General features: G+C 55.1%; 4 protein-coding genes across 4 annotated transcripts in view; 2 read left to right on the forward strand and 2 right to left on the reverse strand.

The window, feature by feature from the left end:
• Positions 1–654: 654 nt before the first annotated feature.
• On the reverse strand, positions 655–4,216 carry VOLCADRAFT_105633 (uncharacterized protein; the record flags this gene model as incomplete). The annotated part of the gene is made up of 9 exons (XM_002952676.1): positions 4,070–4,216; positions 3,878–3,963; positions 2,989–3,307; positions 2,771–2,836; positions 2,295–2,357; positions 1,984–2,097; positions 1,324–1,474; positions 1,013–1,044; positions 655–846 (listed from the first exon to the last, which is right to left on the reverse strand). Exons 1-9 carry the CDS (start codon positions 4,208–4,210, stop codon positions 655–657), a joined length of 1,164 nt encoding a protein of 387 aa, XP_002952722.1. The 5' UTR covers positions 4,211–4,216.
• Positions 4,217–4,625: 409 nt separating this feature from the next.
• centrin lies at positions 4,626–6,586 on the forward strand. Its single transcript, XM_002952598.1, has 9 exons — positions 4,626–4,823; positions 4,943–4,979; positions 5,176–5,226; positions 5,340–5,398; positions 5,510–5,522; positions 5,647–5,742; positions 5,818–5,860; positions 5,982–6,057; positions 6,154–6,586. Exons 1-9 carry the CDS (start codon positions 4,714–4,716, stop codon positions 6,179–6,181), a joined length of 513 nt encoding a protein of 170 aa, XP_002952644.1. The 5' UTR covers positions 4,626–4,713; the 3' UTR covers positions 6,182–6,586.
• Positions 6,573–14,267, reverse strand: VOLCADRAFT_105635 (uncharacterized protein; the record flags this gene model as incomplete). The annotated part of the gene is made up of 13 exons (XM_002952677.1): positions 6,573–7,046; positions 7,325–7,504; positions 8,126–8,284; positions 8,539–8,648; positions 9,557–9,744; positions 10,162–10,286; positions 10,796–10,903; positions 11,054–11,143; positions 11,701–11,899; positions 12,218–12,273; positions 12,656–12,706; positions 13,015–13,111; positions 13,783–14,267. 13 exons carry the CDS (start codon positions 14,265–14,267, stop codon positions 6,882–6,884), a joined length of 2,013 nt encoding a protein of 670 aa, XP_002952723.1. The 3' UTR covers positions 6,573–6,881.
• Positions 14,268–14,584: 317 nt separating this feature from the next.
• Positions 14,585–17,130, forward strand: part of VOLCADRAFT_121088 (uncharacterized protein) — a gene marked incomplete at its 3' end in the record, with an annotated part of 5,954 nt that continues 3,408 nt past the window's right edge. Inside the window, exons 1-4 of the mRNA XM_002952599.1 lie at positions 14,585–14,741; positions 14,821–14,942; positions 14,999–15,097; positions 15,930–16,999. Of these exons, the coding sequence (XP_002952645.1) occupies positions 14,654–14,741; positions 14,821–14,942; positions 14,999–15,097; positions 15,930–16,999 (1,379 nt within the window). The 5' untranslated portion in view covers positions 14,585–14,653. The remainder of the gene's footprint in view (positions 14,742–14,820; positions 14,943–14,998; positions 15,098–15,929; positions 17,000–17,130) is intronic.

Genomic DNA, 17,130 nt, shown 5'->3' on the forward strand with positions numbered 1-17,130 from the left:
CTGGACTAACCCAACACAAGGTACTTCATAAGTCCACAAATTGCACAAATTACAACTATAGACGGAACCAAAAACCTGCACAGCAGTCAAAGCATAACAGATAGGAGCCATGCACGGCGGAATTAGGCGTATGCCGCCACATCACGCCGGAGGATGGGGGCCCAAAACAGAATGGATCCCAACACTTCCATACATACCGCATGCATTAACCATGAAAGCACACATGCCACATCATCTGCAATCCAGTCGTACGCTGGCCGTCGAAAATCCCTCTCCTTGCGTATGATTTGCGAGTACGAGACAGAAGGCAACTGCGTGGCGCCGAGCTTCCCGTCAGGGAGCGGACTCACCGAAGCCAGACCCGACTCTGTACCCCACATATTTGCTAGTTATTGGCAGGCCCCCTTGTTTGCTGTTTGTAGGCTTCCTTGCACGGAGTGTACCAGAGTCCCGCAGTTCGCAATCACTAGGGTTGAAGGACTCCTTATCACCATCAGGAGCCTCCGCATTCTGTTGCAATTGTGCATGACCATGACCAGCTGTTCTGATGCTCTGGAACCGACCACAAAAATCAATAAATTGGGAATTCCTGGAGTGCACATGCTTTCCTTATCTAAAGCTGCTCTTGGGTGTAATGCCGCACGCTCGCGGATGTCACGGATGGCTGGCCTCCAAGTTCTTGCTGCCAAAGGGCGCGAGGTCCGGGTAATCCCTCTCAAGCTGGTCCTTGGTTAGGTAGTCAGATTCGTTGCGCGGGGTCCACAAGAGCTCCACGGCCATGACGCGATCGCTGCTAAGGCCGGTCACCTGCTGTAGCGTGTGTCGGAGGCTGGGCCAGTCGGTCACCTGCGTGCGAGCAGCTGAGTTAGCGCTAAACAGATACGTCGGGGACTTTGACGAGCTCCGGAGGAATACCAAGGAACAGTGGGCCAGGAGGCAAGAGATCCAACAACGCTAACCAAGCAAGGACAGGGATCGCCCTCGGCCGTGTCTCCATACTTCCAATATTTACCTGCGTTGGGATGTCGAGCTTGCCGCGAGCGGCTGTAAAGGCGGGGAGGGAAAAGATGCGGTAAGATTGCAACTCGGTTCCCAGCAGCACGGAGGTTACTATCGTGCAAAAGACACGGATGTCACATGTGTTTTGCAGCAAAGACTTTGGGGATGATTAAGAACAAAGGTCCATTTCCCGTATTAGCCCCATCGTGGAAAATCTAAGCTAAGCGGGATTAACGGGGGCGCCGCAAGGCAAGAGTGTGGCCTAAAGCCATGATAGCTGTATAGGCGTCTACCAACGGTAACAATTCGAGGTTGGTGACTCACCTAGCAGAAGCGTGATTACGGTTAGCTCTTTGGCTGGCTTGCCTCGGTTCAGTCCCAAGCCCCCCATTAGGCCGCCGAAGATGCCACCGCCTGCCGCTGCACTCGACGTGTCATCCTCGTCAGATGTATCACCCATATGGCGCACAACAGCCTGGTGGTGATGGAAACAGCGCATGCATGGTCCATCCAAGCGAAACATACAGCTGACTCTCGATTTGGGTCAGGACGAACCCCGACGTGCCATTCCGTGGCCTTCCATACAACGCCCATAGGACGGTTTCGCAAAGCCGCCTCGTGCCGATGGTTTTACTTCGAAACAGGTTAAGACAAAATTCGGTCCTAAGACTGCTAGATGCTAGGACAATCGCAAGTACTTAGCATGAGAGATGAGCAAAGAGCCCAAGGCTCCTTTAGTGTTGCAGCTCAAGAATTAACAACTGGACCAGGACTCACTACACGTTTTAGGCCACGTGGCCAGACGTCAACACCGACTGGGTTACAAGGAATAGACAAGATAGCGAGGAAGCCCGGGCCAAATACGCCAAACAATCAACTGAATCTTTAACTACCATACATGCACCACCCCTTAGCTGGTCTGCAAACTGCATGTTGACTTTGCCCATATTGGTGTGGCGTCGGGCCCCATGCAAGCCTCCGCACCTCCTCTCGATTGGCTTTAGCCGCCTCCGCCTCGGCTAACTCGCCAAAGACCGTGTACGCGCGCTTCTTGCTGGACAGCTGCTCCTGTGCGACGGATGCGTAGGCGATGGTGCCCTGTACGTGCACGAAGAGCCGCAATGAGCGACAGTGTAGATCTTACGCGTATGCGCGTCGCCATGATCCCAGTGACGTGTAGGCAGATGTGGGCCGAGGTCCAGCGAACCTTGCACGACAATCGCCCTCGACGAAATTCTTACGAGTATCTCAACGGTCACGCGTATTTCAACGGTATCCATACGAGGTATCCATACCTGGTGCTCTATCAGCTGCAGGATGGCTTCCTCTAGGATGAGCCAGGCGCCCTGCTGACCGACCTGGCATGGACAGGAGATGATACAATTTGGTGTCATTCAGAAACAGCACCAGCAGACGCAACCACAGCAGTGAAAAGGCAAACAGATGGGGCAATGTGCAGCAGCAAAGCCCCGCATACTGGCAGCATTGACGCTAGCACAGGGGTTGCGCAGGAGGTTGCGCCTTCCTGTAAAGGCTCCAGGCACGCGGAAACTGGGAACACGAAGTCCCAGGCAAGAAATCCATAGGGAGTTGTCGACCTGGCGTCAAGCAGCTGTCCGTACCGTGCTGGCGGCGGCTCTACCGTGCTTAATACGAGCTCTGAAAAGGCGAGCCGTGCAGGCGAGTGCGCAGGTTTCGGAGCAGCAGTAGAGAGTTGTCCAGAAATCCTAAGCATTAATGCCTGGATCGCGTGAGTCAACCTTAGACGCACCTGAATCATGGAATTGAGCTCGCGCAGCTTGGATTGCAGCTGAGGCCTGCGCTCGCGCATGGCAACCTGTACATAGATGCCAGACCAAGAACATTCCTTAGGCGTTGTGAGTTTGGGCACTATGAACTCGTCTCACAGCGCCATCAGATGTCGCGTCCATCTTTATATCATCCGATTAAACTTTCTCCTCGCAACTCGCCCCCTCGTTCAGCTCTCACCTGTACCTTGACCACCGTCAGCGCCTCGCCTGAGTCCTGCAGGTTGCGGAGCACGGCGATAGTCAGCGCCAGGCCTGCTACGTTGGCAGCAATTAGCCACAGGAAGGACGCCCACAGCGGTAGGGCCTCCAAGTCAATTCCCGCCGCTAGGTCAGGGTACGAAATGATGCCGCTGATAAGGAGCGGGGCCCTTGCAAGTGCCGCAGGGTCCGAGGCGGAGAATGTGGGGGGAAGAGCGTGTAGGCACACCGACGCGGAAGCTCGATAGCCCGCAGATGCTGGGCGGTCGCGCGGGCCGCCGAAGCTCAGGATGTTTCCCCTGGCGCATGAAGGACAGGAGAGAACAAAGGAACAAAGATAGGTTACTGGTAAGTTGAGCAATCGCACGCTTCTACGTGTGTGCTGTAGGGGCGATGCAATTTGACTTAATCGTTTCATACAAGCAAACGTTACAATGTGTTTAGGCATACAAGGGCACGAGTCCTGACCAGCCTCGGGCCATGCATGACGTCCTGAACACAATCCGAACAATGTGTATGCACATGGAGCTGTAATCTTTGTTGGTTTCCGTGTCGAGCCTTCCTGCTGTGATGTAGATCTGTTGTTATGGGCGGCAGACGTGACCCACATCTACCGACCCACATCACAGTTGGGAAGCGTAATACGCCAGCTGGCCCACATCGCAGCTCGCGGGCTTGATACATGAACGGACATGTGTTACAACATTTATGATGTGATATTGGGGTATTAAGCCTGCCAGCTCTTCTATGGGTCGGATGACCTGTTAAAGCTGGCATCTCAATCGGCCTCGACGCAAGGCTGCCAAATACCCATACAAAGTTCACAATCGAGCGGTGCATGCATGCCGCGTGGGCTGGCATCCATGTACCTCTTGCGTGAGAGGTGGGCCGTGCAGTGGCCAGCCAAACGGCCACCTGTGCGCGCCGCCTCGGCGTGATCACATGGTCCCATAACCTGACGGAGGGCCATGGGGGAAGGCTGAAACGACGATGGCATAGGCGCGCCACGCCATACAACCTGTAATGCCATTTACCAAGGTGGCGGAGGCCTATGTACTGACCAGAGCCGCGGATGCCCGAGTCGCGAAGGCCACCCTGCGACGTTGCGAGGCTGATAGTATGCGGGAGGCAGACGTGTCGATCGCCTTGGCATCGGACAGGGCAAACATGGGCTGCCGTGCATGTGCCAGGACCGGAACCATTGCAACCTGCAGCCGATAAAGGGAAGTACGCGGCCAGAGCGAGCTGATGTCAGGTGTCTTGCCGCATTATGGAAGCTCCGCACGGGCCGTTGCCCCTCCCCGTTACCGTCGACATGGATGGCATTGCCTTAGTAAAATGTGTGCCCCATGCACCCGCGCGAATCACCTTGCAATACTGAACGCAAAACAGCGCTACAAATTACAGGATTAAGGCCGAACGAGGCCCGCGTTGGTATTGCGACACCACCCGACCTGGACTGAGAAAGATGCCGGACTTGGTCCGTAGATGGCGGAGCTCTAAAGGTTAACCTGATATGTCATGCGACACGATCACGGACTTGCATGTTTGAACGAAAAAGTACGGCACTCATAATCGAGTTCAAAATGTGCTTTCGCACAATTTGTTTAAGAGAGTAGAAGTATTATATAATTGATAGAGTTGCTCAGTGACCTAGTTTAAATACTTTCAGGAAAGCTCCGTGATAAGGACTAAGGCTCCCACCATGAGCTACAAGGCCAAGACCGTCGTGTCGGCCCGTCGGGACCAGAAGAAGGGGCGAGGGGCAGGGCTTACGGAGGAGCAGAAGCAGGAGATCCGGGAGGCCTTTGACCTGTAGGTTCTCAGGGGGCACACTTGCCCTTGGCAGGCAATGCGGTTCGGAGAAGCGCGCCCCGGAACTCGAGATGGTGTTTGGGCCTTGACACATCACTCTGCTTGTCTGTGTTTGACAGTTTTGATACGGATGGAAGCGGCACCATCGACGCAAAGGTGAGACTTCTTGGCGCTGGCGCTTGTTAAACTTCAAAGTCGACGACTTTTGCACCAGCGTAGCCATTTCACAACTAACGCACAGAGAATTGCCATGATGCCTGAGATGGCGTGAATTTTATGTATTTTACTATAGAGGTTGCACAGAAGGGCTGAAGCTGACTTTCCCCATGGACGGCTTTTCTATGGTGTGCAGGAGCTTAAAGTTGCCATGCGTGCTTTGGGCTTCGAGCCAAAGAAAGAGGAGGTGCGAACAAGAGGCTTTTTGTGGACAGTCGTTCGTTGTTGACCATGCGTAATAGACCAATCGGCACTGCGCACATCCGCTCTAACGTCTGGCTCCAACTTTGCATGCCCCAGATAAAGAAGATGATTTCTGACATCGACAAGGATGGCTCAGGAACTATTGATTTTGAGGAGTAAGTCACGCCTCGGACAGGGTTTTCGCCGCTGCGCCCTCGACCTGCGTTTCGGCAGAAGCTGCAGATGCATGGTGTTAATTTGCGCCCCTTTCCCTCGTGTCCTCGCAGGTTCTTGCAGATGGTGAGTTTGCGGCAGCATGAGTATTGCCCAGTATCTTGTCTTGGGTCCAACTTCAGTAGGAAAAACTGCATCGACTCTTCTGCGGCACTTCCCCTGATGCTTAGTACACGATCTCTGGTCGCAGATGACCGCCAAGATGGGCGAACGTGACTCGCGCGAAGAGATTCTTAAGGCGTTCCGCCTCTTTGACGATGATGGGTCCGGGACCATCACCTTGAAGGTTGGTAGATCCTAGGGATGCCCTGCATGGCTGCACCAATGTGTCGGTATGAGAACTGGTTTAATATCGATTCAGGACCTTCGCCGCGTGGCTAAGGAGCTCGGTGAGAACCTCACGGGTAAGACCTGGCATTCAGCGGTCTATTCACAGTGGGTTGGGGGGAATAGAAGGCCGCTTTTCCAAAAGGCCGCTGTGATTACAGACAACCGCTTAAACGTCTTTGTATCTGATTGTCGTAGACGAGGAGCTTCAAGAAATGATTGACGAGGCGGATCGCGACGGCGATGGTGAGATTAACGAGGACGAGTTCATCAGGTGAGTCATCACCGATTGAGACGTTGCTATGGTGCGACACAAGTTGGGTTTCCTATACGGGCTCATGTGGTTTCCTGGTCCTTTGCCTATGCGCAGGATTATGAAGAAGACGTCTCTCTTCTGAGCATCGGAGCATGGGCGTTGATCTCACCTCGCTATGAATTGGGGATGTTGCCAGGGGTCTTGCCATCGAGCAAGCTAGGACAGTGTACGTTTTTTTTGTGCCTACTGTGTACAGGCCGCTGCATGACAGCAGTGCGGCGCATGTATAGTGGTTCCTGAGTGTTATTCGTAGTCCTGACAGTCCCGTCATATGACTGCATGTTCAGTGCATGTGGAAGTGGTAGGCAGATAAGTATTTTGGATGAGACTGTGCGCGTTCTGTACATACTTCGTCTATCTCCTGCCATCGGAACATGGCAAGCACATCTTGCCGTTTCTTGCCATCCAATGCTGGCAAGCATGATAGCCAGGGACGCGTGCCTCGAACCATCTGTAAAACGGATAATGTAAATACTTGAGTAATTTACATACATACTTTTCGACGACAGTATTACTCATGTGCTGTATAGACAAACATTTATGCTCGAGCTGCTGGTTTGCTAGCGTTCACAAATGGTTCACGACACAGGAATACAAGAGAGAAAGCTACGTAGCTCTAGTAAATCTATTAACACTCCCTAATCTAATAAATCAGTCCAACATGTCCCCGTGTGCCTGATCTTACGCGGGGCAACGAAAAAGAAGAAACAACGTCGCTTGCTGCACACTTCCAATCAACCCTCAGTTATCTTGCACAACCACACCCAACAGAGCAAGACTGCTCAAAGACTCCGCGTGTGTACTTCCATGTACTTCTTTCCCCAGTTTGCCGGTTTGCGCAGCTCAAAGCTGTCCATAAAGTGCCCGTCGTCATCCCCGACCACCTCAACAAGCAGCTGTGACCGGCTGACCTTCATCCGCACGTAGCCCCACCAAAGCCCCAAGTTCTGCAGGAGCAGGGGCCACGGGGATCAGGGATGCTGCCTTTTCAAATGCAGCTGCAGCAAAACACTTCAGGCAGCCATAGGCCTGGGATCAGAGGCAAAACTCTTGTGGGCAGAGAGCTGTGAAACGCTGTAAGGACCCAACATGCCATAGCACGGACCAAGGTGCCGAAGGGTAACGGTGCCCAACCACAGGGCCCTTCAATGCCCAACAGTCTCCGCTGGTTCGCATTAAGGCACCATTAAGGCACCTAGCCCTTGTACCCTGCCGCCATACGCACCTCCAACCAGGCGGGTAGCGGGTCGACAATGTTCAGGCTGAGGCCGGCGCCAGCATGACCCAATACGACATGCACGGGTGCCGCTGCCGTGCCATCGTCGTTACTCGGCTGGCAGACACCGCGATACAGGGGGCAGGTACGCTGGTAGCTGTGGTGGTGCCCCTGTAGCGTCATGTCCACCTGCAATGATAGCAGCCCAGCAACATGGCCCTGCAAGTTAAAAGTATTTCCCTGTGGATGAAAGGCTGGATAAAAGGCACGCTTAGGGAGTTTAAACACCCAGCCTTTTTTAAAGTAATATATTAAAAGGAATAAACAGGCATTTTGGCCTTTGGAAAAAAGGAATAAATTGAGGCCGACCTGTACATTTTCATTCCTCCAGCCAAAAACGTCCATTGCTGCCAGATTGCTCTGTAGTGTGCAGAACTTAGTATTTTCAATCATAGGATAGATATGAGGGGCCGTAAGAAGGTCAAGCCCGTAAGTCAACGCGGCATAGCAGAATGTGTGACCGGTCCTCACATAGCCAAACACGCAAAAGGCAACGACTCGAACGTCGAACAGGCACCAAAACAGCTCGCCGCACAGCAGCGCCTCAGGCGGGCGCGAGAGCAGATCGAGCGGCAAAGGCAGCAAGCGGCAGCAGTGGACCCAGACGCGCCCACATCCAAGCGTGGGCACCGGGTGCTGCTCGATGACACACCCACAGCACGGGTGTGGCACGCCATCAGCAACTGTGCGAACTTATGCAACCAGCGGCCACACAACTGGCACAATCGAACCACCGCCACCCATGCTCACCGCATGCTCCAGGAAGAGGTCCTCCAGGGCATCTCGCAGGAGCTCGGACACCGGCTGGTCGCCATCCGGCCAGTTGGCGTTGGTGGAGGCCACGTAGATTGGGCGGTGGCCCGCCACCACCAGCCAGGGAGTTCGCCGTCGGTCGACGCCACGCAGGGCCTGTAACCGGAAGAACAGCAAGGACCGGCGGATTACACCCTTCGGCAAGGTCTTATACAGCAAGGGCGAACTGACCCATGCCAGGTCTCCTACAGCAGGCAGCAGGCAGGCAGATCGGCCTCGCTTCTTCGCTGTCCGGCACTGCAACAGACGTGTGCCTGCTTGCTTTGGCTAAGTCGACTCTCAGAGAACCTGGTCAACATGTAGGGGACACATGTGCTCGAGGGTGCGCACGTTCCTTAAGCCCCATGCACCTGTACGATGAACTCGTACTGCTCAGAGCCTGGGCCGACAGGATGCTCGGTGCTGTAGAGGATGAAAAATATTGGCCCGTACGCGAAGGCATACCATTGCTTGTCTTTACCTGCGGTTGTGCGGGAAAAAGGGAGTATGGAAAACGTGGCGTACAAGGTTCATATACCAGTGAGATGCAGACAATGGCATTGCATGACGTAAACTACTCGGGTCTAACGTTCTTGGGACGCCTTCCTCAAACTTCTAGTTTGTGACATTCCCAGAACTAGGCCCCAGGCATCAACGTTCACTTTGGCCTGGTTATCAAGGCTGAAATTAGTTGACTATCACGTCATCAGCATCTGCACACAAAGGCGTCGATACGCCAATGCTGTGTATGTGGAGTAGGTATTTGTTGGGATCGCCATGAACGGATCTGTGTAAATGGCATGGCAGTGGTAGTGGATATCAGCTGTGAAACAAGCTGCGTCAGCATCTATAGGGGCAATGGAACAGCCGCGCTAGAACCTTGTTAACAATCCCGCTAGACGTTAACTTGGTTTATGCCCTTGTCCCCTAATCCTTGTCCCTACAAGTTCGCCCATTGGAGCTGTTTGCTTCGCCAATCGACGAGGTCAAATTCAACAGCATACGCGCTTTCTTACATAACTGGTATTTTTCTGGCGGAGAGTTAGAAAGCTAAGGCTTCCCGTGAATTTGGAGAGGAGTCTGTACGGCATGGTGGTGTGGATGTTGATGCGGGTTCTGCGTAGAGCTACGTACTAGGGGTACTGTCCTGAAGCGATAGCGGTTAGTCTGTAGGCCTTGTTGAATCGCTTCGTCGTGGTGTGCCCGCACTCGGCCCTGCCCCTGCCCCTTCGCTTTGTTGCATTCCCTCTGCTGTAAAATCAGTCCTCTCAGCACCGTGCCCCGTTGTGGGCACATACACGCCAGTGCCCCCAGACACTTGAGGTTTAAGAAGTTGGGGAGTGTTGTTGTTGTTGTTGTCGCGATGACACCATTCATGGCGCTGCTCACCCGGGTACGGCATGGGGAAGCGTCTCTCGTACGCCACACCACACTCCCCGCCGCTGTCCTCCACCCCGAAAAAGTCGCCCGAGCCAGGCCAGTCGCGCTCGTGGTTGCCAGGTGCCACCATGTACGGCATCCGAGCAGCAAGTGGCTCGATCTGATGCATGAAATTGTCCCACTGGGTGCTGTAGCCCCTGCACCCCACAGTCACAAGTGGTAGAACGAGTGCCGTGCCGGGTTGAAGCTTGGGCTATTGCAGTGTTGTACTACTGCATGTGCACTACGTCGCCAACTCGGCAAAGATGCTGGAACCACTCGAGGAGTAACTAGGTTCTGTGACAACCAGAGTTTGTATGCGTGTACATGTGTGTGTATGTGTACCCATGGCGTCCCATTCCGTTCCAAAACTGCTGCAGCAACACAGGACACCGCGAAACACAGGCCGCTACCGCAATAGCAGCGGCAGCAACAGCAGCAGCCAAAAGCATGACTACCACCGTTGCCTTCCCAACGTTCGGCCTTTGTCCAGTCCGCGCCTACTGGTTGCGTTTTCCACCCTCCCTCCCTCCCTCATATCCCCCCCTTCCCTTTCTCCCTCCAAAAACGCGCACCTGGCGTAGGAGATATCGCCGATATGCAACAGCAATGAGTAGGGAGAGGCCGCTGCCTCCTCAATCATGCGCCGCGTGGTGTTCAGCGACGGTATCATCTCGCTGCCCTCCAGAGAACCATCTACCTGATCACGTGGACCAGCGGGGACTACCGTTTGAGAGAACAAACAAATCTCTGAGTAAGCCAGCCAAGCTGCTGAGTGAACGAACCCCTGAGTGGCCTTGTTCCTCTAGAGAAGATACAGGCGGGCGACACCGCTCCAAGTGAGCGGGGCTTAACTCTAGGTCCAAGAGCTCATTCCAAAAGCGGAGGACAGAGGTAAGCGGGTGAGGCTACGGGTTCCCCGGGGGCAGAGATATCAGGATTTAGGTCTTTCCTCGTATAATATCTCAACCTCTGGGCGGCAAACCGCACCGCCAAGGCGGTGAGCTGGCTGGCTGGCGGCTCCCTAAGTAACGGGGCAGATAACATTAAAGAAATCCTTCCTTTCTATTGTTGGTTGTGCTGCCACGCAGGACGACTATCCTGAACGCTTCTTCCCATCGTGTGCACACAACGTCAGACGCGCGCCGCCCCCATGCGCGCACGGCCTCCCACCCTCCCTCCCTTCCTGCCTCCCTCCCTCCTGCTTACCTCCGCCTGACCCATATCGGCCACTGCCAGTATGTGAACCGTCTCATCGGGGGAGATCTCAGGGGAGCTCAGGAACGAGAACTCCGGACTCCAGCCCCCGTCGCCGTCCTGTACATATGTATGTATATATATACATATATACGTACATATACATACATGCATATATATGTTTGTTTATTGCGGACAGAGGCCGAGCAAGAGCGCGCGCTAGCGGGTATTAACTGACCCACCGACCCACCAGCCAAACAACGGACTCACCGGATCTCCCACTCGGTAATAGTAGCGCGTGGCTGGTCTGAGTCCGGTCAGAAGCGCCACGTGGTGGTGACCGGCATCCACCCAGCCCGCCTGCGGCGGTCGCAAGGGAGAAGATCAACCACAGCCGAGTGATGCTGATATATGGTTGCCACGGTCGCAATGGGGAGGACAGAAGGGCTGCTGTTTGCCGGGGTACTGCAGTACTTGCAGCAGCAGCAGTAGTTGTAGCAGCAATAACAGCAGCATCAGTAGCAGTAGCAGCAATAGCTGCAGCAGCAGCTGCACGGGGAGACGTTCCGTGCAGCATTGCATATCGTGTGGGGCGGCGTTGCGCGCGCGGTGCGGTAGGGCTTGGCGCAAGGAACACGAGGAACAGGTAAAAGGCCAAAGGAGGTATTCTCTTTCCATTGCTTTCCGTGGTGGTGGCACGTACCCTGTCTGCCTATCCATACCCTGCAAGCAGCCCTGCATGTTCGACGCATTGTCGCGTGACAGGTGCATGTGCACAGCCTCGCGGCACAGCGACATTGCTGGGCCCCAGCATCATGCAACTCACGTAACGCATTTGCACAACGCAAGACGCGTTGCGCATCAACGACGCCGGCAGCCAGAAGACTGAAGACGCGGTCACCGTTTCCACAGCTCACCGAGGTCGCCGCGCCGCCGCACAAATCCTCAATGCCGTACCGGCTCGTATCCGCCGCCGCCGTTGAGGGGTACGCCGGCCCGTCGCTGCCGCCGGCAAAGCCCAAGCCGTCCCGGTCGTCGTACTTGACGGATTTGGGTCCCCATCGCACTTGAGGTGTTGAGCCCGCCTCCCTCGTGTTCCACTGCACTCTCATCTCGCTGTCGGAGTGGGTGGGTGGTATATGGATGGGTGGTATATGGATGGGTGGCATATAGGCCCAGACGGGAGGCAAGGGTCGGTTTAGGAAGGCCTCTTTTTCAGCATTCCGGCGGTTGGACAGGCAGTCCCTAACAACCTCTCACAATCGCAACAGCACAATCGCGAGAACAACAACAGTAGCAAAACAGTAGTAATAGTAGAAGCAACAGCGAGAGCAGCGGCGAGATAACGGCACGGAATACTACCGACAACGAAACCAGAAAACCAGGGCCAACCAGAAACCATTCCTTCTTGCCGGAACGGTTGCGTCTCCGTACCTAGGGCTGCCGGTCAGCGCCAGATGCACCTGGAGAGGTTCGTTGGGGTTCAACAGCTGCAGGGGGGCGCAGGTGCGCAGGTTTGCAGACCGGGGATCAGCTGACGACTGCAGGAACCATAATTGGATGATTATATTAAATTGAACGCAGTATCGCAGAGGCTGAGGTGGTGGTATCAGTGATACAGTATCACTAATCACGCAATCCTGCCAATCATGCCGGGGCCCCGCCATGAAACCGGGCTGGCGGTTGAGTGAGCGCTAACTTCTCGGTAACCTTGGATGCAGGGCTGCATCGGACGGCGGCTGCTGCTGTCGCCCCTGCCAGGGTATGGTATTATGCTTCTGCGCCTGTAAAGTAAAAGCAGGGCAGATCACACCGCAATCGTGCTAGGGGACATATGTGCCATGGACACGTGCGCCGGTTTAGGGTGCCTACCCTGACGGTGACAGCGCCGGCGGAGCTGCACGGCTTTGATGACAGGGAGCGCTGCAGAGCACCAGACGCAGCGCACGCACAGCCACGGACCTGCGACATGGCTGGCGCTCTCTCTCTCTCTCCGCAGAGCTGGTCGAGAACACTACTGCCTCCCACATCGCTACCCCTCCTCTCAGCAAAAACCGCACCGGGTCAACCCCCCCGTGTCCGCATCGGGTCCTCGCCTCCTCTCCTGCCTTCGTAGCCAGCTAGCCAGCTAGCTGTATACCTGGCTGGCTGGCTGCCCTACTCGCTGTGTGGCTGAAATGATGGGGGAAGCCGAGAACTGCTGGCCACCCGCTTCAGCTTCCGCCTTTTACCTTGATGGGTTGGCTACGGGCCACCTCCTGGGGAGTGTCGAAGCCGTTGCGCATGAGGGCAAATGCAACATCCGCCCGGTAGCTGATCAACCGGAACCTGGAGGGCGGGCGAGCGGGCGGCCGGGCCACAACCCGTTACGGATCTTCTTTTTCGCAGGGGAAGAAGGGCTCCGGAAGGAACCGCCGCGCGAGAGAGAACACGACACGAGCCAGGGCAGCATTGTGGGGCTAAGTGGACCCCAACTGACGATTTGCAGGGGAGGTCTGCAGGAACTTGGAAACAGGTGAGGTCACAGAATTGGCAGGACACCCATGAGCATATTCGCAGCAGCGCGCGCGTGCTAGCCCAGGATGAAAAAATGGACGTGGCTTTTCCAGTGCTCGAGGCGCTTCGTCACTGAAGGCCGCGGGGGAGGGGGAGGAAGAAGGGAGCGGGGAGCGGGGGCGGGGAAAGTCTGCGGTGCGGCAAAAATCGTGGTATCACGCGAATATGGTACCGAGATGGCAGGTGTCTGTAAGGGGTCGTGTCTTCCTTAGCAGCCTTGGTGGGGTGGGGTGGGGTGGGGCCATATTGTTCGCAAAGCCGTTGCGGGTCCATTGCCAGGGGCGCAAGGATTGAGAGGTGAAGCGAGGGAAGGCGGGTGGCGCAAAGCAGGCCATTGGCGTATTAACCTGTCATTTGACCGTTATTCTGACCGTTGCAGTGACCGTTGGGTGGAGGGTTAGGCCGAGCACGATGATTCCGATCTTCCAAAGCTGGAAACGAACCTGAGAGAGCCGCTTCCAGTGATAACGTGTTTGGGGTCCCCCGCCGCAAACTTCCATTTGGCAGGGGCGGTTTCGGAGAGGTTGGCGTCAGAGGGTGCAACGAGCGCGATCCAGTCGTCGTATCTTGGGTCGGTAACACCTGACCAGGAGACGTTGAACCAGTCGCCCGAGCCCCGCTCCAGGAATTGACGATCCAGTTGGATATGGATCTTGGGGTCTAAGCGCTGCTTTACGGCATGCACGCGCAGGCGTTCCAGCGGCTGGTGCAATCCGGCGCACGTGCGCCGATAGTCCAGCTCGCGTTCCGTTATGTGTTGTGCGCGGCCGTTGTCGGAGAGCATCTTGACTTTGCGAGCGATTTCCCCAATGCTGCCGTCATGCATGGTAAGCGTGGTAACATGGCTACCGCGGATGGGCATCCCTTGCCCTCCTAGGACAGATAGCACTGCGAAGGCGATGAACGCTGCGCACGTGCTGAAAGCCATGCTTGTTAAAGCTTTATGAGTGGGGTTGGATTGCTCTCAGCTCTCAGTGGGGTTGGATTGAGCACATCTGGGTAAAGTCCTTGGTCGCCTTGTCACAACTGACGATGGACAACCGCGGGGTCGCAGGGCATCCAACAAATTTCTTGGCCGAAGCAGTCGCTTGGACAGGGTAGCGTAATTCGCAATTTACCTTTAAGCTGTCTTGAACGCAGTGGCAAGGGGATTTTGTCTCCTGCTTGAACACTGTACGACAAATGGTCGAGAGAAACGGAATTTCCCTGCCGAACAGTTCACAGAGTAGCATCACTTGTTAGGCTCGAACTTTACGTTGCCGGCTTGGGTAATTTATCCTTCAGTCCTTTGTTTTCTATCAAGCATTAGAGATAATGCAGGTCGCGGCGGGTTCTGACGGAATCCAGAGGCTCCTGGCAGCAGAGGCAGAGGCTCAGCGGATAGTTGGCGAAGCTCGGAAGGGTGCGCAGTTTATCGTGTGCGCATCAGGTACTAAGTCTTGATTGGTGGCTTTGACGCATTTTTCTATTCTCTACCACAGCCAAGGGTGATCGCCTGCGCCAAGCAAAAGCGGAGGCTGAGAAAGAAATAGCTGCATATCGTGCGGAGCGTGAGGGTGCCTACCAGAAGAAAATTGCTGAGGCGAGTGGGCCTGCGCCCAGCGTCGGCATCTGCTTATGGAAAATTATCCATGATTTTGTATTGTTTATGCCTACTAGGGCTCCAGCGGGTCTCAGGCTACTTTCCAGCGCTTGCAAAGCGAGACAAACTTGGCGATTCAGAAGATCCAGGCGGACGTGAAGGCCAAAAAGGGCGAGGTGCGCTGCGACAGTCTTGAGCGATGGGCACACGTTACTATTAATACGTCGGAGGGAATACTGGGGTGACGTGATTTTCCCAAGTTTCAGCGGGTTGCACGTCAAGATTGTGCTAGGGAAAGCAAGGTGGGTACATGCTGGGGCGGAGACCGAGCCTGGGGCCTTCGGGAAGCGCGTCAGAGAACTGCCGTCGGATTTCTCGTTGGGAATGCTGCGGCGCTGCCCATATAAATACCAGTATCTTAAACTTTCCAATTCGCCCTTTCAGGTTCTGGATATGTTGATGAACTACGTGACGATCGTGCGCTTCTAAAGACTACATAAGCTTTGCTTTGAGCATGCGGCGGGGGAGAGGAACGTGGACTGAAGTGCGCATCCACAACTGCGGGACTTGAACCTGAAGCCATGATATTGACCTGGATTGTCCTGACCAGATGACTTGAATGATCGCGTGTAACCATAGGCTTGGCATACCGTTGGCTGGTGGTCTGGTGTGTTTGCCTCCGTCACGAAAATATGGTGGTACGGCGAGGTTTTGGAAGGTACGGCAGCTTTTGCACGGCCTTCTAAGAGTGAGGCTGTGAGGAATTAGTATATGTAACCTTCATCCAGCATCGTATTTCTACTTATACAAACAAGTATTTATCACTAATTCCCAGAGACAACATTTCAGCGCCCAACCTACACAGCAACGAGACGTCAGCCCTAGCGTTTCTTCCTGGCCAATACTTCCAGGGAGTTATTTTATGCTTAGGGTTATGCCAGTCGTCAAGGACTTGTCTTTAGTTTGACTGTTCTTTTCATAGCAGCTACCTTCCATCTGAACTTCCAGACAGCGTCTGACTCGCGATACCGTGTAGTTGCACTCGGCGTTTGCGTGGTCTTTATGTCGTATTCATTACCGCAATCACCGTCGCGTAGCGGTCGTCCTCGCACCAAGGGTGCGACAGCTTCCAGTGGCGGCAAGGATGGAAAGGAAACAGTAGTCCGTGGTGCCCTCTCTGGAAACATCGGAGCGTCACCATTTGGCATTCTCGCAACCACGCCGGAATTGCCCGTCAGCACTGGGACATGTATTACGGCAGTTCACTCCTTGCAAAGCATCAACCGCCAAGGGCAATCCATTCTCTCCCTTCGGCGTTTGAACTCGTCTAGCAACGGCTCCATGGCAGGAACTGTATCTGGGGGATTGGCTCCGGTGTCGCTCCCCGCTCCTAGCGTTGCCAGAGGCGGTGTCTTCATGCGCCGAATGGGTGCAGCACTGTTGGTATTGCAATTGGTTCTAATCGGCGCACTTCTGTCCAGACTGTCGCTGGTTCATAGTTTGACCGACATGGCAAAGTCAGTGACCGTCCCGCATTTGGGAAGTCATGGGCAAACCGTGGCCGTAGCGGAGGTGGATGAGTCATCCACGATTGCCATTGTCACCAGGCTGGCAGCTGAAAGCCGACGTTCGGCGCGGGATGGAGCAATGACAGCCAGCCGCCGCGAGCGCATGTGGCCGACAATTGCGGACTTGACGGCACGACGGCAACAGCAGGATGGGCTACAGAAGCACCAGCAAATAACGCAGTCGGGATCGCCGGCCCACCCCGTGCGACTAGTAGCCGCAGGGAGATCAACGGCGATGACGAGGACGGCGACGGCGATGGAGACAGCGTCGAACATTAATAGGGAAAAGCAGGTTGCCAAGGCCGCTGCGGCTAGCAAGCCTATTGCATTTGTGAACTCTACCGCACCCACTTCCAATGGCGATAACAAGGGCACCAAGACGGCTGCAACCGGAACGACGGCTGAGGCGGCAATCGGCACGAAGTTTCCGCCCTTTGCCAAGCCTGTCGTGCCGTTTGTGGGACGAGTCGCGAACCCACCGACAATAGTCGGGGTCGTTTTTTATGGCAGGTGCGCAGCGCACAGAACACGGCCTCACCATTAAGGCCGCAAAGGGAACTGAGCTGCGGCCATTGGGGCATTCGCTGACATTTGGTCGCACTCCATTGATCTGGGTCACATGGCGGGTTCGGCTAGGATGA

The sequence above is a fragment of the Volvox carteri genome (assembly GCF_000143455.1).
Source record: "Volvox carteri f. nagariensis unplaced genomic scaffold VOLCAscaffold_31, whole genome shotgun sequence".
NCBI lineage: Eukaryota > Viridiplantae > Chlorophyta > Chlorophyceae > Chlamydomonadales > Volvocaceae > Volvox > Volvox carteri.